General features: G+C 47.4%; 2 protein-coding genes across 2 annotated transcripts in view; one reads left to right on the top strand and one right to left on the bottom strand.

The window, feature by feature from the left end:
- The window catches only part of LOC142297073 (fucolectin-like), a 186,284-nt gene that overhangs the window by 87,432 nt on the left and 74,902 nt on the right, over positions 1 to 23,950 (bottom strand). The gene's annotated exons all lie outside the window — the stretch shown is intronic.
- LOC142297076 (fucolectin-like) overlaps positions 5,715 to 23,950 on the top strand; it is a 28,490-nt gene continuing 10,254 nt past the window's right edge. Inside the window, exons 1-4 of the mRNA XM_075341324.1 lie at positions 5,715 to 5,803; positions 7,271 to 7,343; positions 17,705 to 17,785; positions 19,904 to 20,204. Of these exons, the coding sequence (XP_075197439.1) occupies positions 7,283 to 7,343; positions 17,705 to 17,785; positions 19,904 to 20,204 (443 nt within the window). The 5' untranslated portion in view covers positions 5,715 to 5,803; positions 7,271 to 7,282. The remainder of the gene's footprint in view (positions 5,804 to 7,270; positions 7,344 to 17,704; positions 17,786 to 19,903; positions 20,205 to 23,950) is intronic.

The following is a 23,950-nucleotide window of genomic DNA, read 5'->3' as shown; positions in this document are numbered from 1 at the left end:
CAGAGGACCTCAAATGTTCTATATGTCACAGCTGCTCTTCTGGCACGAGGCTGCAGGGGCCGTGTTCCCTGGGTGGTCTACCAGGCCCTGATGTCCCCGGCTATCCACCCCCACACAGCGTCCACAGCTGATTGGCCAGTCCACAGACACGGTCTTGGGGATAACAGTTGCTTTAATACAGCAGGAACAAAGAAAATCAACACGGAATATACTGTATCTTTCACGGTCTTTCGTGGGTAGGCCACGGCAAATACAGCTTGGAGTTGAATACTGAAGTGCAATTAGGGTTCTGGAGCTTTAAGAGCACGATTTGTTTCAGATGTAATACTGGTATGCTTTTAGAAGCAGGTTCAGAGTCTCTTGTAGCTCAGAGGGTAGATATGATAATAAGATTGTACAATCCTGGAGTCCTGGGGTTATCACTGCTAGTTCAGACACGTGCAGTACTTGTAGGCAAATGTAGAAAGTTGCCCAACACGCTACGGGGACCGGACGGCTGGTGCGTGGTCAATGGCATGTGTGACGCCCCTGATCTTATCAGGGTGTCACATGGAACTTCACTCCTTTTCCTTATGGTGCAGAATTCACCCTCCATGGTTCTGGGATCCTAACTATTGGTATTGCTTCAAATCCTAGCCACACCTCACACCACACCCTGTCAGGCACATCAGTGGGTGGTCTAGTGTACCACCCCGCTCGCAGCAGCCGAGCTGCTCGGATCAGGACCTTCTGTGGGTGGCTCGAGGGTCTCCGGACCCGGGATCTCGCGGTCACTTTGATCAAAAAGGGGGGTTATAGTGGTGGTGAATGTAGGACGTATATGTACAGGCTGACCCGTATTAGGTTTGTGACACCACCCACGGTATGTGGTGAGGTTGGACACCACCGCTGCAGTTACGGGGCACCCAGGGGAGATGTTATGCAGCAAGTTGTTAACCCCTCCGTGGACAGGGATGGTGGCCCCGGGACCCGTTGGGGTTTTTGGTGCAGGAAGATGGGCGACCGCAGGGTGCTGGTGTACTCACTATTGAAGGAAACACACGAGTCTCTAGTAAACCAAGGTGATGGTGGTCGGTGCCCGCAGCCGGCTGCGTTCTGGTCCCCCACCCGACTGGTGGTCTCTGTCTTTCTCCTGCACCTTTGTAAGATGGTGGACTGCCTGTGCTTGCAACTTCAGGAGTCCACTCCTGACTCGCCCGCCCCAGGGCCTTAGGTGACTCGGTGTCGGGCCGGACTAGTACGGGGTAGTCAGCGGTGGCGGGGCCCGATTCCGTGACCCTGGCGGAGTCAATTAATATGGCAGCTATGGGGGTGATGATTATAATAAAGTTTATGAAAGATTCGTGATGCCACCTGTGGTAAATTGCAGCTCTTTAGGGCTGCAGCTACTGGATGAGCGCTTATATATAATATGAACCCTCACGTAGCCCCTATATACTCCCAGACATCCCATACACATCTGAAAAAACCATCACATACTCCCCTCACTTCCATTCCTCCTGCGCTTTGCTCTGGCCTCCACTTCTTGATGCCGTTCTTACACACGGGCTGATGACATCATTGCACCGGCGACTAGAGCTCCGCTGGGGCTGCACTGTCATTCTGTATTGTCAGCAGTATAGTTCCAGGAAAGCGCCCTCCGTAGAGATCTCTGCCGGGGGAACGGGAGTGAGGATATTATGTGTAACATTGGTGTTCCTGTATCCCTCACTCCCCTCCTTGCAGGGATGCCCACTCACTCACTGCCTTGGCCAACCTGCACCACGCTACCCGGCAATCCTGCGGTTCTCCATGTGAGCGTTCATTCCCCTCCCAATACCTGTGCGCACCACAACAGCTCCTCCGGGAGTGCTCCTAGGGCGTGCATACGCACCGCTGCCCTTCTCTTAAAGGGCCAGTGCACCATTTCCCGGAAGTGCCTCTCAACCTATTGCCTATTCTTATTATAACCTGCTATGAAGCCACTTCTTGAATATATGAAAATAACTGTTATTTATCTTAGGGAAAGTTATGGAACCTTAACTGATGAGTTGTCTATTGGTGTCGCACTTTTAGTGCAGTAACTGCTCTGTCTTCCCTACACGTGCCCTGAGGCGTGTGAAGCTCGACGAGCAGCTAAACCTTCATTCACCATAGCTCAAGAAGGAGACTGTTGCTTGAAGTCTGTGTATTTATTGAACATTAGTAAACGTATTTGGTCAAATGAGGAACAACGAAATAAGTACAAATCAGCACATGTATAATACACCAGGGAGATATACATCACAGATATATACAATATGCATACAAATGTACACATAGCTTGAATCTAGCTTAGTAAATACAGCTAACTAAACATAGAGAGAGTACAGAGCAGTGGATGGCAGAAAAACAGACTTCCTACCAGCAATGCGATCACAAGGGAATCAAGATGGAGATTATCCTCAAAATGTGAGTCATAAGAAAAATGTAGACTTCCTACCCAGAATGCACTGCAAAGGGTAGGAGAAAAAGGGTATGAAAAACAAGGCTGGTGCTGATAAAGTTTGGTCACTAGAGGGAGCTAAAGTACTCTGGACAACCTAGTAAAGAAAACAGATGTACAGCAAATCAGAACAATGAAAAAAACAGATTAAATGCTGAAGGCAGAACACTCCCTGTCTGGCATCAATGGATGTCATCATTCTTGTCCTCTGAGGATAGAACTAAAATTGGTTCAGATATTGGTGTGAGGAATGTTTTAGGTTTATCCCCTCTGCAGACTTTACCATCTTTGCTGGGAGATTTTGCAGTAACTAGACCGAATGGCCACTGATTTCTGTGAATCTGGCAGTCTGTCACAAGAACAATGCCACCTATGTTCAGGTTAGGCCTAGCAGATTGCCACTTTGTTCGTGGCTGCAGGGTAGACCCTGTCCCAGAATGTATTTGTAAGACTTTGTAACTGTTTCCGTTGATTCTTGTATAGGTATTGGCGTCTAATCCTCCTGAAAGGGGGCTGAATAGCCCTGTTTTCTGGGTAAGGAGAGTGGCTGGAGTCAACAACAAGGGGTCTTCAGGGTCATTAAAACACCAAAAAGGAGCCAAGACAAATGATATGTGCACACACAGAATGTGGTGAGCCTTCCTCATAAAGATGGCTGCAGCCGAGGTGCAAGATGCTGATGTCACAGCCAATTAACCTCCACACTAGAGGGGAGGGGCGGCTGCTTAGCATAAGACATGCACACTAATAAGGCTTGCACTGGGAGCCCATCATATAATGAGTGAAATGCACAGTGTCTGAACTGTGACCTATAAATGACGCCAGAAACCCAGGTCAGGCGGGCTAAACAGCACTATATAGGTGCATCTCGCACGGATACACGAGACGCACAGTGTCTGAATAATGGCCTATATCTTCAGGGTCATTCACAAATGGAACCAAGGGTCTGGCATATATTATCGTTACAGCTTCTGTCATGAAGGTTATTAGGCTTTCGTGGGTGAGCCTTGTTGTGCCTGCTTGAAAAAGAGTGGAGTCAAGAATTCCTCGTACTAAGCCAATCATTCTCTACCAAGATCTTCCCATATGGGAAGAGTGAGGTGGATTGAATGTCCATGTACAATTCTGGTCACTAACGAATCTCTCAACAGTTTTGTGGTCCAGATTTGAAAGAATTCCCATTTGAAGCTCAAAGTGTCAAGGGAATCAACAACCTCCATGTGGACAGCCCTGACTGACATGCAGGTGAACAAGACCACCCAATGTCTACCACTGGCCTGACCACTGACACACTTCCAGTATACCGATTGGAAAACAGTGTAAACAAAAATAATTTAATAACGTCAATTGATTTTTTTGGGGTTCCTGCAGTAACACATAAAATGCTGTAAAAAGTGATCAAAATATCACAACATGTTTTCAGGAAAAATGTCTGCCCGGCAAAAAATATGCCATAAAACAGGTCCGTAGACCGAAAAATTAAAATGTTATTGACTTGCCCACCTCAGGGCTTTGGGACACTCAGTGCCAGGCCGGACTAGTCCGGGGGGTCGTCAGTGGTGGCGGGGCCTGACTCCGTGACCCTGGCAGGGTCAACTAATATGGCTTCAGTGGGGGTGATGATTAATAATAAAGTTTTTAGGTTATTCGTGATGCCACCTGTGGTTTGCAGCTATTAAGCCGCCGCTGCTGTATGGGGCCTCCGGGGCTGGTGGAATAGCAGCTTGGATGGTCCTGCTCCCCACAGGTGGAGCGGTGCCCCGGAGCAACAGTTGGTGCTTGTAAGAGTCTATGAGGGTGTTGTAGATGGTGCAGTGCAGGCGAAATAATGGAGGCAACACCAAGGGTGCAGTTTTAAGTTGTTTACTCACAGTTCTCGGGTTGTAGCACACTGGTTCCTGTAGACTGCTGGAACCCACTGTCAGGGACCTCCGCCGATCCCGGGTAGATCTGGGAATAAAAGCCGGTGCACCCTTCTATTGTGTCCCTCTCTTCAGCTGTCTTCTAAGCCTTGCCTTTGCTGGATGAATCTGGCTTGGCCTCCACTATAGGTTCTGGACAAGAGGGCTTGCCTAGCTGAAACTGTACCCTCTTCCCAGGGGTTCTGCAGTGGGATGTGGCCCTGGGCGCTTGCAACCACCCTGGGCCTCGGTGTTCACCTTTGAAAATGACTTATCTTCCTCCAGTTTTTAGGGACCGCTCCCCGTGTGCAGCCTGATCCCTCCACCCGGTGACTTGGTGGAAGATGCCACAAGCTTGAAAGCTTTGCAGTGGCCCTGGAATCCTTTCTGTGGTGTTCTGCTGTGGTGTCACCTGAGCCTATCTAGGCCTCAGGGTCTCCACCAGGAAGCGTCACTTTCTCTGGCTGTTTCTCTTCTCACTTCTCTCAGACTATCTGCCTCCTCTGCCTCCCGCAGACCTCTCACTCCCTTCAACTCCAAACTCTCACTTCAGACTGACTAAACTTGACCTTCCTCTCTCTACTCTACACTCTGTTCGCTCCTCCTACCTTCCCAGTTGCTAAGCCCTACCCTATGGGAGCAGGGATGGGTCTTACGGCCCCTCCCAGCATGCAGCCTGGGGGGGTTGCTGCCACTGTCCCTGGTCCCTGTGTGTGCCTAGCAATGGGTGTAGTGCAGATTTGCTTGTGGACCGGCATTTACTCCCTTCCTTACCCAGGATGGGACATCACACCGCTGGCTGGGGTGCAATGTTCCGGTGGCGACGGAAGCCTCAGGGGCGCCACATTATGGGTATTCGAAAATGGAGACACAACACACCCCCACCCCCAATATTTTTTTGTAAACTTCTCATTTTCTCCACCACTAAAATAATGAAAAAACCTGAACTTGATCGGTAGCACCATAATCATGCTAAATTCTCTACAAATCATTATTTTTTTAATTGATGAACCTGGCAAATTAGAGTTTCAAAGGATTCAATAATCTCTAATATCAGTCGTATCAGGGAAGTATAGGATGTAGGTGGATGATGCTGAAACTTTTTTTTTAGAAGCAGGAAAATTGTAAATAATAAAATAATAAAATTACACAGTGGTGCAATATCACATATGGAGGCGCAGCCCTTCCAGAGAAGCTATAGCCGGATGTCACATATCCGCAGTATAAAGGATTATATCAGATTTTTATAGGTGTCATAAATGGAGGTAATCAAAGAGCAGATCCATCATTGGTGAGAACAGATAATGAATAATGACTTTCTATAAATACTCCGCACTTCGTGGTCTGGTGCAGTGAACAGGAGGAATCCGGCAATTACCGAGACCAGATTTGTCTAATAGTAACAACTTCCAAATACCCCGCACTTCGGTGTCCACAGGTAAGAAGTGATCTTTACTTTTATACTTATTTTCATTAGTTACAGTTAGAGATGGATGAATCCGCAGATGTTCAGGTTCCGCGAGTCCCACTGGAGTTTAAAATAAAGTCCAATTCGGGACCGGACTTGAACTTCAACATGCGCCCGGATGTCGAACCCAATATAAATCTATGGGGGCACAAACATTTGTGCTGTTGAATGGTGTTAGGGCTAGGGGGATGCAAAAAGAAGCAGAATGGGGATTAGGGCAGGAGAGTTCCACTTAACGAGTCTCCGCGCCGTTGTCACACTGCTTCTGAGTCTGCTCATTAAATCTCATGCATATTCTCTGCTGCCCCACCCACACTCTGTAAAATCATCTGTGATTGGTTGCACTCAGACTGCTAGTGTGCCAGCATCTGTGATTGGTTGTAGAGTGTTAAAATAAATAAATAATTAGAAAAAATGACGCAGGTTCCCCCCCAGTTTTGATACCCAGCCAAGATAGAGCGGACAGCTGGGAGTCTGGTATTCTCCGGCTGGAGAGGTCCATGGTTATTGGAGCCCCCCAGCCTAAAAATAGCAGCCCACAGTCACCCCAGAATTGGCACATCCATTAGATGCGCCAATTCCGGTGCTTTACCCGGCTCGTCCCAATTGCACTGAAGCAGTGGCAATCGGTATAATATTAGGGGTTACTGACATCTGTGATTTGGCATAAAATTACAGCTGTCATCAAGCCCGAGGTTAGCAATAGGGAGGTCTATGAGACCCCCCATTACTAACACTGTAAGTAAAAAGAAATAAACACAAAACCCAGAGAAAAATCCTTCATTGAAAAAAAAACAACTAAAAACCCCATCCTCTTTCTCCAATTTATTAACACTAGAACTACTGGACTCGTGACACCTATATAGAAATACATAGTGCAAAGTAGTCAAAATGACTACCTCAGTAGTTCTAGTGTTAACCCCCAAACACCCCTGCAGTTCCAACATAATCAACTAGAGGACCCACTATGATTCTGGCTCTGCTACATCTGAGCTTGCAGTGCACGGTCACATTAGACAACCTGACCAATCAGTGTGGCCTCAAGGACTGAGTTCACCTGAAGTCCCAGCTGTCTGTCCCACAATACCCTAGCTGTGATCTCAGGTGAACTGACCTGAGGTTAACTCAGTGACCTCACCACAGGTAAAGTCATTAAACCCGACCCAGGATTAGTCAATGTGCGCACATTGAGTATTTGGTTGAAGACATTTTGTACCAAATCTGTATATCCTGGCAGAAAAATGAACTGAAGCCTAATCTGGTAATCTGGCATCATGTTCAATGAGTTCACCTGAGGTCACAGCAGGGATTCCCATTGTACCCCTGCTGTGACTTCAAGTGAACTTACCTCTGGTGAGCTCAGTGACCTCAACAGCGGTGTCTGATTCACAATCATCTTTTATTGATCCTACGGTAATAATTTTGCTTGTTTTCCAGTCTGGCAGTATAATGATGTTCTTACTCACCTTCGTCATCCTGTGGATTTCCGTGTCTGGCGGCACAGATCAACGTGAGTTCAATATTTTTTTTATAGAAATTTGTTGATGACAATTAATAGTCATATAGTTAAAATAGTTGAAAAAAGACACATGTTCATAAAGCTCAACCAAGGTATGGGAGAGTATAAGGGGAAGGGGTATAGGTATAACCATATCCATTGGACTAAATGTTAAGCAGACACATATTTAAACAATTATTTATGTTATTTTCTTATTTAAAAGAAGTATAAAAGTCTTATTTGAAACCATTGTCAGTTCCCGCTGTGACCGGTCCTAAGGTACACTACTACACAGGCTAAAAGTTTTAATGTACAACCCCTGGAAAAATAGGCTACATCAAAGAGAAGTAGGGCAGCACAAATGGATAGGTAAGGTGGTAGACAGACTTGAAGAGGATATGTAGGACAGTGCAGCACTGTGTAGAGGATGGGTAAAGTGGCAGACAGAGATGAGGAGATCTAGGGCCGTTCAGCATCATTGAGCGAACGGGTAGCTTGGTGGACAGAGATGAGGAGGGGATGTAGGGTGGTGCAGCACTGTGGAGAGGATGGGTAGGGTGGTAAACAGAGATGAGGCGATCTAGGGCCGTGCAGCACTGTGGAGAGGACGGGTAGCTTTGTGGACAGAGATGAGGAGGAGATGTAGGGTGGTGCAGCACTGTGGAGAGGATGGGTAGGGTGGTAGACAGCGATGAGGAGATCTAGGGTCATGCAGCACTGTGTAGAGGATGGGTAGCTTGGTAGACTGAGATGAAGAAGAGATGTAAGGTGGTGCAGCACTGTTGAGAGGACGGGTAGGGTGGTAGACACAGATGAGGAGGAGATGTAGGGTGGTGCAGCACTGTGGAGAGCACGGGTAGGGTGGTAGACAGAAATATGGAGGAGATGTAGAACAATGCTGCACTGTTGGGAGGATGGGTAGGCTGGTAGACATAGATGAGGAGACATATGGCCGTATAGCAGTGTGGAGAGAATTGGTAGGGTGGTAGACACAGATGAGGAGCAGATGTATGGTGGTACAACACTGCAGAGAAGATGGTAGGGTGGTAGACAGAGATTAACAGATGTAAGGCAGTGCAGCACTGAGGAGAAGGTGGGTAGGGGGAATATATAATGTGGAAGCCAGATTGCAAAGCCATCCAGGATATGGCAAGATTGGCCCGGAGAGCAGCACATATCTGTACCTCTCAGGGAGAAAGGGTGGAATCAGCTGACTATGTGGTCTTGAAAAGAGGGGAACATAAATTAGGTTATAAGGGTATCAGGGTACTGGGGTGATAACAAGAAAAGCACATAGTGATGAGAGACAATATCGATCCCTTGTCTGTTCTCAGTTCTAGGGGTATGAGAAAAGTGTAGCTCATCCCATGGAAAACCATCAGCAGAGGAGGTGTCCAACAGCTGGATCCAGGTTTCAGTGAGAGCCAGAAAGTTATGAGAATTAGAAAGGAAGAATTTGTGAATGTAGCGGAGTCTGTTACACACTAATCAGGAGTTCCAGAGGGAAAAGACTGGAAAAGCCTGCACTGAATATTAATGAGATTAGCAGGGTTGTGGTAGAAAGGAATGGTACATGATGGGCTGGGGATAGGGGAGATATCTCCTGCGACTATGAGAAGGAGAATAGCGAGCTTTAGCAGATGGTTCAGTTTTGTGAAGGCATCTCCTGTGTTGTATAGTGGGAGTGGATGGATTTCAGTGTTTTAAGAATGCGAGAAGAGCAGAGAGCTGTAAATGAAAGAGGGGTTAGAAAGGAACTGATATTATTATTATTATTATTATTATTTATTTATAGAGCACCATTAATTCCATGGTGCTGTACATGAGAAAGTGGTTACATACAAAATGCATATACAAGTTACAGTGGACAGACTAGTACAGAGGGAAGAGCGCCCTACCCTTGCGGACTTCCATTCTATAGGATTATGGGGAGGAGACAGTAGGTGGGGTGTAGATTGGGCGGCAGCTCTTTAGATATCAGATCCAACTGATATGGATGTAGTGGATATGTGGTGTGAAAGGGTGGTATATTTGAAAGAAAGCAAGAGCTGGAACAATGCTTCCCAAGTCCAGTCCTCACAAGCTACCAAAACCCAAAAAGATATATACTGAAAAGCAAAAGGGTAACAATGTTATAAACTTTTGACTTTCAGGCTCCATATCTCTCCATCCACTACAGCTCTGAGCGTGAGACAACCTTCATTTTATAGACCATCATCTTTGCTATTTCATACATAAATTTTATATTTTCAGATATTTAACATATGATTAGTTATGCAGATACTTGTAATGTCACTGCATTGTTACTGTTTTGTGCCTAAAAATTTTGTAAATCTCCTTTGGCTTTCAGCGCTGCCTGAATCCTTCTGGGCTCTCCATCAGATTCCAGCATGTCTCATCCAAAATCTGATCCCAGGTCTCTTCCTAATATGGCGCCCCTGGGATTCAGGCGCCACAGGGTATTACAGCACTTTTCAGGGGTACTATCTATCTCGGGTTAGGAGGGGGTTAACTGCCGCTGCCTTCACAAAACACACACAAACAACAATAAGGTGCTTTCCCACAGGGGATTGGACTAGGGCAGACAGGGAGGTTAGCAATCACGAAGCATGGGACTTCCCTAGTCGCTAGGACAATCACTGGGGATGGGCACCACATGGGGTAGAAGTAGGCGCAACCATCGTACTTACAGCAGACCTTTCCCGGGCACAGCTTGGGATAAAACCTAGCACTGACAACAGGCGTTAGTGTTTCCTCTTTCCTCGTGTGCCCGTGCCTTGGAGCAGGAAGCTCGGCCCGGGTTCCGGATAGCAACAGAGGGACACTTCACTAAAAGACTTTCACGGCACTGGCGGTGACCGCCGACTATACGGGTACACCTGGAGCCCATCGTGGTGGAGAACGGTACTCTGGGGCCGCGCCTGAACTACTTGTGAGTAAAAGACCTGGAACCGCAGCCCCTGTCTCTGCCTCTCCTTTACCAGCACCGTCGCCCAGCGCTGCGACGCCAATGGGGACTACCACCACCCCGTCCGATCTCCATCACCCTCCGCCTGTGGGGAACAACACCATCCTGGCTGTGACCTTCCCCATCAGCCCCGGAGAGCAGCACCCGCAGCAGCGACCCATCCCTGGCCACGTACCACAGGTTGCGTCCCATCCTCCGTCCTGCCTCCCATCCACCGCCTTCTGTATGTCTCGGGGTCACAAAACCGGGCCAGGCCAGGCCAGCCCGTGACGGCGCAGAGGATCTGCACCCTCGGCCCGGCGACGTGTCAGGTGAAAAAAAACCTCGACCCCGGGGTGTTACACTAACGTTCCCAGTGTTGGTGTATACTGTTCGGCTCACTTGGGCATATATACAGCTTTTTCTTCAAATTTATTCACAAGTGTTCGATTGGGTTGAGGTCTGGGGACAATCCAGCATCTCTACATCATATTATTGAACCATTTATTCTCCAATCTCGGCGTATGCTTCAGGTCATTGTTTTGCTGGAACAGTATGTCATCATTTTCATACCCATAGTACTTGAGTGTATGGAATAACTCATCTCAAATATATGGTGGGGAAAATAATTATTTGATACTCTGCCGATTTTGCAAGTTTTCCCCTGTAAAGCATGGAGAGGGCTGTAATTTTTATTATAAGTAACTTCAACTGTGACAGAAAAAATCCCCCGCAAAAAAATCCAGTCAATCTCATTGTATGATTTTTAAATAATTAATTTGCATTTTATTGCATGAAATAAATATTTGATACAATAGAAAAACAGAACTCAATATTTGGTAGAAACCTATTTTTTACAGTTACAGAGGTCGGATGCTTCCTGCTGTTCTTGACCAGGTTTGCACATACTGAAGCAGGGATTTTGGTGACTCCTCCATACAGATCTTCTCCAGATCTTTCAGGTCACTCCTCCATACAGATCTTCTCCAGATCTTTCAGGTCACTCCTCCATACAGATCTTCTTCAGATCTTTCAGGTCACTCCTCCATACAGATCTTCTCCAGATCTTTCAGGTCACTCCTCCATACAGATCTTCTCCAGATCTTTCAGGTCACTCCTCCATACAGATCTTCTCCCGATCATTCAGGTCACTCCTCCATACAGATCTTCTCCCGATCTTTCAGGTCACGCCTCCACATAGATCTTCCCCAGATCTTTGACATAACTCCTCCATACAGATCTTCCCCAGATCTTTGACATTACTCCTCCATACAGATCTTCCCTAGATCTTTCAGATTTCTGGCTGTCAGCTTGCAACATTGAGTTTCAGCTCCCTCCAAAGATTTTCTATTGGGTTTAGGTCTGGAGACTGGCTAGGCCACTGCAGGACTTTGAAATGTTTCTTCCATTTTCAAACAATGGGGCCAAGTGTTGTTGCCTTCTCACCAAGCTGCTTGCCTATTGCCCTGTATTCCATCCCAGCCTTGTGCAGGTCTACAATTTTGCCCTCTTTGGTCTTGGCCATTATGGAGAAATTGAAGTGTGATTGATTGTGTGGACAGGTGTCCTTTATACAGGTAACAACTTCAAACAGGTGCAAGTAATACAGGTAATGAGTGCAGAATAGAAGGGCTTCTTAAAGAAAAAATATCAGATCCATGAGAGCCAGAATTCTTGCTCTCAAATACTTATTTCATGCAATAAAGTACACATTTTTTATTTAAAAATCATACAATGTGATTTCCTGGATTTTTGGGGGGATTCTGTCTGTCACAATTGAAGCTACCTACGCTAAAAATTACAGCCCGCACCATTCTTTCTAAGTGGGAAAACTTGCAAAATCGACAGAGGATCAAATACTTATTTTCCCCACCGTAGCTCAGCATTGAGCCCACCATGAATCCTGGTCAAGTGTCCAACCCCTTTGGCTGTAAACACCCCCATATCTTCAGGCTTCCTCCACCGAACTTGACAGTTCCTTCAATTTCTCGATCCGTTCGGCCCCTTTTCCCTTGTTTCTTCTTCATCTATTGAGTTCTGTCTCATCGCTCTAAATCACGGTTTCTAATCTTCTACTGTCTATTTTTTTGCAACCTCTAGTCCACGCTTCTTATGAGGATATTGCAGTTGAGGCTTCTTCCTCTTTTTTCGGGCCACCATTCCAGACTTGTGTAACGTGTGTCGTTCGGCGCTTGCACGATCGGCTCTGATGTCACTATTATGAAGCCGAAGAGCCACCTCCACTGCCGGGTGTCACCAGAACTGATAGACCATGTGAGAAGCCGACTTATTGACTCCGATATTTTTCGTGGACGTCACCTCTCGGCTTTTGAATGGTTGGTTGGACTACATTTCATATATTTCTAACTGTTATGGCCTCACATGATGCAGTTTGGCATTTTTCTTGGCCGAGAGACCGCTATCGATGAGCTGGATGATGCGGTTTCTCTATTTTTGGGAATTCTTCTTCATGGCGGCTCCTTGATTTGAACTAGTGACCTTTTATACATAGTTACATCGTTACTTAGGTTGAAAAAAGACCTACGGTAGGTCCATCTAGTTCACCCTTCCTCCACCAGTTCTACATTTGGTCACTAAGTCATTTATATCCAACAATGTTTTGTGTACTGAGGAAATCATCTGGACCTTTTTTAAAAGCTGTTATAGTATCTGCCATTACTACCTCTTGTGGTAGTGTATTCCACAGTCTGACTGCTCTAACTGTAAAGAACCCTTTCCTATTTAGCTGCCGGAATCGCTTTTCTTCCACTCGCAGTGAGTGTCCTCTGGTCCTTAGTATTGCCTTTGGAAGAAATAAGTCATGTGCCAGTCCTTTATATTGACCACACATGTATTTATACATATAAATGAGATCTCCTCTGAGACGTCTTTTTTCTAAGCTAAACATATCTAAATTTTCCACCTCTCATCATACGGGCGGCCTCCATTACTCATCATACGGGCGGCCTCCATTACTCATCATACGGGCGGCCTCCATTACTCATCATACGGGCGGCCTCCATTACTCATCATACGGGCGGCCTCCATTACTCATCATACGGGAGGCCTCCATTACTCATCATACGGGCGGCCTCCATTACTCATCATACGGGCGGCCTCCATTACTCATCATATGGGAGGCCTTCCATTCCTTGTAATAATCTAGTTGCCGCCTTTGAACGGACTCTAACTTCTGAATGTCCTTTTTAAAATGTGGAGCCCAAAACTGGATCCCATATTCCAGATGTGACCTTACAAGTGATTTATAGAGGGGTAACAATACGTTGGGATCACGGGATCTAATCTCTCTTTTTATACACCCTAGAATCTTGTTTGCTTTTGCAGCTGCTGCCTGACATTGATGCTGCTGCTCAGCTTATTTGTAATCAGAATACCCAAGTCCTTCTCCTGTTCTGTAGTCCCGAGTTTACTTCCATTTAATGTATACAGGGATACAATAAATAAAGGAAATGATGATGAAATTGATCTTAAAATTAATATTTTTATTCAGTCATTAAAATAAATATTTATTACAAATTCATAGAAATACTAGGCAGGAAAAAGTCCCATAAATTATAGCAGCGGTTTACCAGAAAATAAAGTGCTTAATGCAATTACCACTAATATATATACAGTGCCTACAAGTAGTATTCAACCCCCTGCAGATTTAGCAGGTTTGATAAGATGCAAATAAGTTAGAGCCTGCAAACTTCAAACAAGAGCAGGATTTATTAACAGATGCATAAATCTTACAAACCAACAAGTTATGTTGCTCAGTTAAATTTTAATAAATTTTCAACATAAAAGTGTGGGTCAATTATTATTCAACCCCTAGGTGTAATATTTTGTGGAATAACCCTTGTTTGCAATTACAGCTAATAATCGTCTTTTATAACACCTGATCAGGCCGGCACAGGTCTCTGGAGTTATCTTGGCCCACTCCTCCATGCAGATCTTCTCCAAGTTATCTAGGTTCTTTGGGTGTCTCATGTGGACTTTAATCTTGAGCTCCATCCGCAAGTTTTCAATTGGGTTAAGGTCAGGAGACTGACTAGGCCACTGCAACACCTTGATTTTTTCCCTCTTGAACCAGGCCTTGGTTTTCTTGGCTGTGTGCTTTGGGTCGTTGTCTTGTTGGAAGATGAAATGACGACCCATCTGAAGATCCTTGATGGAGGAGCGGAGGTTCTTGGCCAAAATCTCCAGGTAGGCCGTGCTATCCATCTTCCCATGGATGCGGACCAGATGGCCAGGCCCCTTGGCTGAGAAACAGCCCCACAGCATTATGCCGCCACCACCATGCTTGACTGTAGGGATGGTATTCTTGGGGTTGTATGCAGTGCCATCCAGTCTCCAAACGTCACGTGTGTGGTTGGCACCAAAGATCTCGATCTTGGTCTCATCAGACCAGAGAACCTTGAACCAGTCTGTCTCAGAGTCCTCCAAGTGATCATGAGCAAACTGTAGACGAGCCTTGACATGACGCTTTGAAAGTAAAAGGTACCTTACGGGCTCGTCTGGAACAGAGACCATTGCGGTGGAGTACGTTACTTATGGTATTGACTGAAACCAATGTCCCCACTGCCATGAGATCTTCCCGGAGCTCCTTCCTTGTTGTCCTTGGGTTAGCCTTGACTCTTCGGACAAGCCTGGCCTCGGCACGGGTGGAAACTTTCAAAGGCTGTCCAGGCCGTGAAAGGCTAACAGTAGTGCCATAAGCCTTCCACTTCCGGATGATGCTCCCAACAGTGGAGACAGGTAGGCCCAACTCCTGGGAAAGGGTTTTGTACCCCTTGCCAGCCTTGTGACCCTCCACGATCTTGTCTCTGATGGCCTTGGAATGCTGCTTTGTCTTTCCCATGTTGACCAAGTTTGAGTGCTGTTCACAAGTTTGGGGAGGGTCTTAATTAGTCAGAAAAGGCTGGAAAAAGAGATAATTAATCCAAACATGTGAAGCTCATTGTTCTTTGTGCCTGAAATACTTCTTAATACTTTAGGGGAACCAAACAGAATTCTGGTGGTTTGAGGGGTTGAATAATAAATGACCTCTGAATAAGCTTTTCACAATTTTAAAAAAAAAAAAAAAAAAAAAAAAGAAATAACATTCTTTTTTGCTGCATTTCACACTTCCAGGCTGATCTACAGTCCAAATGCCACAATGCCAAGTTATTCCGAATGTGTAACCTGCTAAATCTGCAGGGGGTTGAATACTACTTGTAGGCACTGTATATATATATATATATATATATACACAGTGGTACCTCGCTTAACGAGAAACCCACTTAACGAGAATTTCGCTTAACAAGTAAAGCTTTCTGTAAATTTGTAACCCGCTTTACGAGAAAGCTTTGCTGTGTGAGCGAAATCCTCACCGCACACACTTCCGGTTCCGTCCATCCACCGCGCTCTAACCCGCACTTGCACTGTCCACACAAACACACATGTACACACAAACATACACGCACGCACACACATACGGTACTGTATTATGCTCACCTTACCTTCCGTTCCACCGCCGGACTCATGGTTCTTGGAGTTCCCGGGTACATCGCGGCGAACTACAAGTACCATGAGGCCGGTGGTGGAATGGAAGGTAAGGTGAGCATATAATATCTGTACCTTCCGTTTCATCGCCGGCCTGCTGGGTCCTGTAGTGCGCCACGCCGCTCTGCTCCGCTCCACTCCAGGCATCTGCATCCATAGCAACGAAGCAGGAACTTCCTGGTTCCTGTCACCGCTTGTCAAAGGCAGCGCGCTGGCCAATCAGAGGCAAGCGGCTCTGCCTTTGACGTCAGCGCTCTGGCAGGAAGTTCCGCCCTCGTTGTTATGGTAACCCGATACACGGCCCGCACCGCAGAACAGCAAGTCCCAGGAGACCGGCGATGCAACAGAAGGTAATGTGAGCATATAATATGTGTGCTTGTGTGTTTGTGTGTGTTTTTGTGTGTTTTTTACATGTTTGTGTGCGTTTGTGCATGTGTGGAATGACAGAATAGGGGACCAGGAGGGGACATTTAACAAGTTGTGGAACGGATCGTCAGCATTGCAATGATTTCCTATGGGAAAGCTTGCTTTGCTGAACTAGCTTACCAAGTTAGTTGATTAACTTGATTAACAAGCACAGTCCCAGAACGGATTGTTCTCGTTAAGCAAGGTACCACTGTATATATATTTATCATATATAACAAAGTGCACAGTGCAGAATTAAATATCAAAGTGATATGGTATATAGGAATAAGATATGGTATAAATGCCTTTAATATCAAAAAGTATAAAGTGCTAAAACTTGCTAACCTATAAAGGGAATTATACCTTCTGTGTGGTTAAAAATCCCCGACATGCGTTTCAGCGATCCTTTTCTCAGGGGTGCACTTAAAGGCATTTATACCATATCTTATTCATTGAATAACACACTGAGCTAGTAAGAAATGTGAGAACAGGTTGCAAATTTTCAATTACCAGGAAAAAGACATGACAAGAATCTGCAGAACTAATCATATGCTAAAAAGTGTCAAGTCAAAAAAGGTCCGTGGAGCCTCTGTTAGGAGTCTCGAAACGGAAAATAGCCAGATATCCCTCCGGGAAGGACCTAGCCAAGGAGTGGCTCTTTTTAGTCGACCACCATAACCACCATATTAAGTGGCCCTTTTAGTCAATATCCAACTCTTGACGAGTTTAAAGATATGACAAGGGAAATACCAAGGCCAGGTACCCCGAAACAGCTGTCTGTGGATGATATCTGTCTGTGGAGGGATATCTGGCTATTTTCCGTGTCGAGACTCCTAACAGAGGCTCCACGGACCTTTTTTGATTTGCATACTTCCCAGGGGGCAATGCACCAAGGATTTCACTGTGTTGAGCGCCTTCACGGGCTGCCGGCAGTGTTTTCTCAGGCTGTATTGCTAAAAAGTGTCACTTAAAATTTCTGTATGAGAAGCCAAGATGATTGCCTATAAAATGAAGGTCGTCTCACGCTCAAAGCTGTAGAGCAGTGTTTCTCAACTCCAGTCCTCGAGACCCATCAACAGATCATGTTTTCAGGTTTTCCTCAATATTAGACAGGGAATAATTCCATCACCTGTGCAACATTAATGAAAGCCTGAAAACCTGATTGAGGAAAACCTGAAAACATGATCTGTTGGTGGGTCTTGAGGACTGGAGTTAAGAAACACTGCTGTAGAGGATTGTGAGGTATGGAGCCTGAAAGATCAGAACATTGTTACCCTTTTGCCCATCAGTTGTTTGAACCTCACAATGAAAGCCATAAAAACGAAACCCAGAAAAGCAATTGTACAATTCGTGTTTTTTTTCCCATTTTCACCTCACATGAATCCTCACCCCGCTGACCCCGTCTCCTCCACTGTCTGGGAATGGGCACATGTTGCTCCTCTATGGACGCGGCTCTTACTTTGCTTTTTCTCTTCAGCTGCAGATAGTGTGAATCAGGAGGAAGTTCCTTCAAAGATTGAAGACCAAAAATTGGAAAACTCCAAGTACGGACATAAATGTAAGTGACAAGTTTCAAATAATATTTCCAACAGTAATGAGAATATCCAGCCAGAGACGCCTCCAGGGATTATTATAAGTGTATTGTAGTCTTAAAGTGGAAGAAAAACCTCTTATTTCCCTGTAGGGTGATGTTCACATGGGGCAGATAAGCCCTGGATCTTCTGTACTAATTTGTAGGTGGAAACACCGCATTATATTATGCACTTTCTGCAGCTTTCATTGTAAATCTGCAACAAACTCATCCTGCAAAACACGGAAATTTGGAAAAAAATCTGAAGATTAATTTGAAGCTGAAAAATCCATGAAAAATCCATGTGTGAAAGATCCCTCAGGGAATGTTCACAAGGAATTTTTTTTCCTTGGTGTTTGAAACAAATTCTGCTTAAAAATGCCCATGGAAAAAAACACTTCAAAAACTCTGTCCCATCCTGGAATATGTCTACATCATGGCCTCACCCTGGTATATGTCCCCATCCTGGTATATGTCCTCATCCTGGTACATATGATCCCCATCATGCCACAGTAAATAAACAATTCTACTCCCCTTTCCTCCACTACCCCAGTGAGTGGTGTCCTCCTCATATACTGGCAACTGACTTCAGCACGTAAGTGGCGCAGCGCACTGCCATATGTTCTAACTTACACTGACATCAGCAGCTGCTGCAATGTTTGTTGCTCCCCATGCCCAGGATTATGGGCGTGGGGAGCAGTGAATATTGATTCACTTTAGTAGCAGCACACGTGTTTGCCCAGCAACTGCAGAAAGCCGACAGCTGGGAAATCACATGTGCTGCTATTAAAGAAAGAGAATATTCACTACTCCCCATGTCCATAATCCCACCCACCAATCAGAAAAGCTTCAGTGCTGACTAGTGGGTGGGATTATGAGCAAGGGGAGCAGTAAATATTAATTTCTTTAAACGGCGGGCACATTTGCATTTTAGCTGGATGTGTGCCCTTGTGTAGCACCCAGGGATACGGGGTACTCGGTTCCAGGCAGAGACTCTATTGGGGATGTCACGATGGTGGCCGTTACCCGGTTCCGTGCCCTGGGCCCTTTTTGTAATGGAGATATTTACAGGGGATTTGTGAATAAAGTTATTTGTTACGCCACTTGCGGTGTTGCGGCTATATGTAGAGAGCCGCTGCTGCAGAATGTCTCTACTGGGGCTGATGGTATTGGCAGCTAGTATGGTAGTATCTCCACAAGTAGGGTATTACCCCAGTGGGTGTATGGTGCTGTGGGCGCCGGAAGAAGGAGTCCAGACAGGTATTCAGTGCAACTGGTTTACTAACTTTTCGGGTGTTAACTGGTTGCCTGAGGCCGGCTGGTTTTGCCTCCAGGTCCCCTTCGTCCCAGTGCCAGTCTGGTTCTCTGGTACCTTCTTCTCCTGCACCTGTCTCTGGTAAGTGGGTCCCCGTGGTATAGAATACTGGGGGTCCCTGGTCTGTGGTTTGCCTACCCCTGTCCGCCTAATGGTAGTGTAAACCCTGTGGGATTGGAGTCTCTGGTCCTGTCCCAGGCTCTCTCTTTGCTACCGAGTCTTTGGATTCTTTAGGGTCAGGAAGGTCCTTGATGGTCCCCTTTGCTGTGCAGGTGTTAACAGGTCGGTTTGAAGCTCTCTCCTGTCCTAGGGTCCTGTACCACGTTGGTGCGTAGTTCCGAGAGTACTCCACCGGCAACTACCTCTCCTGGGTACCAGGTCACCGTTAACCCGAGTCAGGGTGTCACTTCACTTCCACCTTCACACCTCTACAGTCACACACGTTCTGACTACTCTCCACAGTCTGACCCTCCCACCTGGTCAACTAGTGGACTGGAGTGGCTCCACCTCTAGGCGGCCATCCATGGTCCCACCCTAGCTAAGTACCATTGTATGGGGGATTATTGGGGAAAACTGGGATTACCTGGGTTTTTGTTGGTACCGGCACTGGGGTTCTGGGTACCTAAGGGGGTAAGGCCCTGCATCCTAGTGGGGACTAGCAGTCTTGTAGCCTGTCACCATTGGCGGCATATAGCCACCCAAACCACTCCACATTTTTTTCAGTACGATGTTGGTGTGCAGATTACTGGTTCATCCCATTCAATCTTACAAGTTTCCCCTTCTCTTGGTAGATGAGAACCTCGCACTTCGTGGTCGGGCTACTCAGTCTTCGATTTATAAAGATGGGAATTATGGCTATATGGCAATGGCAATAAATGCAATAGATGGAAACCTGAACACAAATTATCATCACGGATCCTGTTCTCACACAAACAATGACTGGTCTCCCTGGTGGAGGGTGGACTTGCTGAAGTCTTACAGAATCAGCCACATAATCATCACGAACAGGCAGGACTGCTGTGCAGAACGGTTGCTTGGTACAGAAATCCTTGTTGGAGACTCCTTGTCCGACGACGGCAACAATAATCCAAGGTGAGAACGAGCGGCTATGTAACACCCTGAGGTCGAGGGATTTTCACCCTACACGTCGCCGGGCCGGGGGTGCAGATCCATTGCGTCGTCATGGGCCGGCCTTGCCCGGTTTCGTGACCCCCAAGAGGTACAGAAGGGAGGGAAGGCGGTGTATGGGAGGATGGACAGAGGATGGGGGTGGTAGTGACAGTGACGAAAGTCTTTTTAGATTGTGACGCTACCTGTGGTCTGTGGCCAGGGATGGGCCACAGCTGCAGGTGCTGCTCTCCGGGGCTGATGGTAATGGTCACAGCCGGGATGGTGTCGCTCCCCACAGGTGGAGCGGGATTACCCAGGGGAGGATGACGGTGGTCAAATTGGGCTGGTGGTAGTTCCCGTTGGCGCCACAGTGCTAAGCAACAGCGCCGGTAAAGGAGAGGCAGAGACAGGGGCTGTGGTTCCAGGTCTTTTACTCACAAGTAGTTCAGGTGCTGCCCCAGGGTACCGTTCTCTAGCATGATGGGCTCCAGCAGATCCCGGATCCAAGAAAGGTCAAGTCCGGTGTGTGTCAGCCTATGGGCCCTTCCTACTTTGAAGCGCAAAATATCGGACCCCCGTGGCTTGAAGCACTTGGGCATCCCAATGTCAGTAAAGTGTCTCGTCCTGTATGCTGATAGCGTGGTCCCGTTGTGGGGCTGTCCAAAGTCCTCAGCCCCGGATCCTATATGCTATTTGGCTGCAGACTCGGTGAGACAGGTCCAGTGGCTTTCCTAGTCTTTCCCGCAACCCTTTCAGAGTTGGTAGACAACGTGAAGTACATCTGCCCTAGGGTTCTGTACCCCGACAGCGCCGATCCTGTGGAAGCAGCCGCCTGCTTCTCCCCAGCGACTGTGTTAAATGCCTTAGCCCACAGAGCTGCTTGCGGCACTTCCGCTCTGCTCTGTGTCTGTTCTCTCCTTGTTGTAGTTGTGTTGTGTGTTCCGAGCTGTTGCCCCCAGCCTCTGCCACCGGCCGGTTCACTACTCTCACTAGGCCATCCTGCTCTTTACACTGTGTGCTCCTGACTCCCCCTGGTGGTTGCTTCTCCCTGACCTTGAGTCCCCGGTTCTAGTAGATCGGGAAGCCCCTGGTGCGGTGGCGTCCTGTAAACCTACCACTGTAGTGACCCCCTACTGTGATCTGATTCTTGTCCAGTCCCCATTGGGGAGGGCAACCAACTGTGACTGCATGTGTATGTTGGTTGAAACTGGTACTAACCTTTCCTGGACCCAGAATAAGTACTACACCCTAAAGGAGGTGCAGTACCCTGTGGCGCCTGAAGCCTCAGGGGCGCCACAGCTACATACTCTTGTGGCGCCCTGGACAAGCCAGGGGCCACAGGTAACACCACCACCACACCCCACACTCCCTGTAGGCACATCGAAGTCAAAACACAAAATCCTTGTTGCCCTCCCAGGGGCTGATGTCCACACCAGGGGGTGGAGCCAGGCGGTTGGTCTCCACCCACCAAGGAGTTCACAGTCCTGGAGGAGGGAAAACACAGGCAGAGATAGAGTTGAGGAGTGAAAGTGAGCAGAAGGAAGTGGCAGTTGAGCAGCCTGAAGTCAGTCCGGGTATGTGTGGCCTGGACTGAACAGCAAGGTTGGCAGACGGTGGTGACCGTCTGCAGGAGTGGCCTATCGGAGTTGCCGTAAGGACCGTGGATGGGCGGTGGCCCAGCGGTACCGGACCGGTACACAAGGAGAAGCCAGCACCATTGGCAGGGGCCTTTCGGTTCCCGGCAAGGCTAGGAGTCGCCGTGAATTTGCCAAATCCGTTAGTGAAGGGGACCTCCTGGGTTTCCAAACAACCAAGTCCTGATAGAAGGCAACCGTCCACCCGTGAAGGGGAGACACCGCAACCGCCAAGGGCAACAGTTTCCCAGGGCCAGCGCCTGCGGGCAAAAAGGGGCTCCTCCGGCCCATATCCAAGTTGGGGAGCGGGTTACCGGTGAGAACCCATCGCTACCAACCAGAAGCTTAGGTGCAGGGAGAGACAGTCATCACCACCTACAGGGAGACAACAACCGCAGCCGTCTGGGGGACCCGTCCATCCAGCTGAGTGTTTTACCAAGAACTGTGTCCTGATTACTGGCTGAGTGAGTACCCCCTTGCCGTGTGGCACAGCGCTGCCCCTGCGACCCTGCACCTCGCCAGGCTCCGCAACCCGCCTGCCATCCATCCCTACGTACTCCATCACCGGGCCCCGGGACAACCAACCCCCTACCCACGGAGGGGAGAACTAACAACCAAGCTGCTCCCTGTCACCGCTCCCGGGATACCCGTCCAGAGCAGTGGTGGTGTCACCAAGATCACCACAACCGTGGGTGGCGTCACGGACAATATCCAAATCCCAACAATCAACCCTTTTTCACTCACGGGCGAGGAACGCCGCTCGAGCCACCACCGAGCAGCAGCAGCAGCCGAACCCGAGCAGTGGGAGAGCGCAGCGTCACCTCCTCCGCCTGCGACACTCTTAATTACCAAGATGTGTTATAAGAAGGTAAATATGCAGCGCTCACTATGTTACATTTAAATCAATTAAGATCTTTTTTCTTTATATATTGTGGTAGAGCCAGTCTCTCAGCAGTAGGAGACGGATGCAGGAACACCTCACGTGTCGATTTTCACCTGGTTGATTATCAGCAGCCACAATCCATTTACAAAAACAGCACTACTTCCTTCCACACAGGAAGTTACAGAGCACTAGTGATGTGTCGGTTGCGAACGATCCGACACAAAGATCCGGCTCCCTGCAGTGACCAACAGGAGCCGGATCACCGGTGTGAGCCACTCAAATCTCTAAACGGCTCTTTTCGCCGTCAAAACCCCGCCCACCCGCGGCTAAACTCCGCCTACTCAGCAATCTATTTGGCTGCTTTTTATGTGGGCGGGGCTTTGGCGGTGTTACTATAATCTTAAATATGTGTTCACCTGGGGTGAACACATATTTAATAAGGAGCCGAGAACGAGCTGAAAGATCCGGCTCTTTTTGGTGAACGGAGCCATAGGAACCGGATCATTAAAAAGAGCCGGACTGCCCATCACTACAGAGTACACCGAGTGTGTCCAGAGGCCTGGCTTTTACCTCTGGGACAACACCCCGAGGTGGAGATATGGTGAACAGCCGTCCCACCCATCTTTTTAGCTATTCACCACAAACCCGGCCCAGGTAATACAAATTAACCCTCTCAGCACCTAATGTGCTGGAGTACTACATCTGGGTTCACATCACGGATTGCAGCAGTCGCAGCGACACATCTCCCCTCGTGCACATCACCAGTGATCACATCACAATATCTATAACAGTTCGGAGATAACCGGTGACAAAATGCAATCAGGTTGCCAAGCCTCCTCTGTCATATCCAGACCCCTCTGTACTCTCCACACATTTCTGCCTCTTTTAGACTCCTTTTTCCCCTCCAGAGTGGCTACAAACGTCTTCTATACTCTCTACAACCCTCTGTCCTCTCCAGACTCTTCTTTTTCCTCCAGACTCATCTGTCCTCTCCAGACCCCTGTGTCCTCCAGACGTCTTTTTTCACTCCAGACTTTTCTGTCTCCTCCAAAACATTTGTCCTCTTCCTAGTTCTCTGTCCTCTCAAGACTTTTCTTTCATATCAATGCTCCTTTATCCTTTCTTTCCAAACTCTTCTTTTTCTTCCAAATTTCTCTGTCTTCTCCAGCTTCCTCTTTCTCCTGTAGACTTCTTTGTTTTCTTCAGACCTT

Source organism: Anomaloglossus baeobatrachus, chromosome 3 (assembly GCF_048569485.1).
Source record: "Anomaloglossus baeobatrachus isolate aAnoBae1 chromosome 3, aAnoBae1.hap1, whole genome shotgun sequence".
Taxonomy (NCBI): Eukaryota; Metazoa; Chordata; class Amphibia; order Anura; family Aromobatidae; genus Anomaloglossus; species Anomaloglossus baeobatrachus.
Note: the sequence above shows the minus strand (reverse complement) of the source record. Positions and strands in the feature narration are given on the sequence as shown.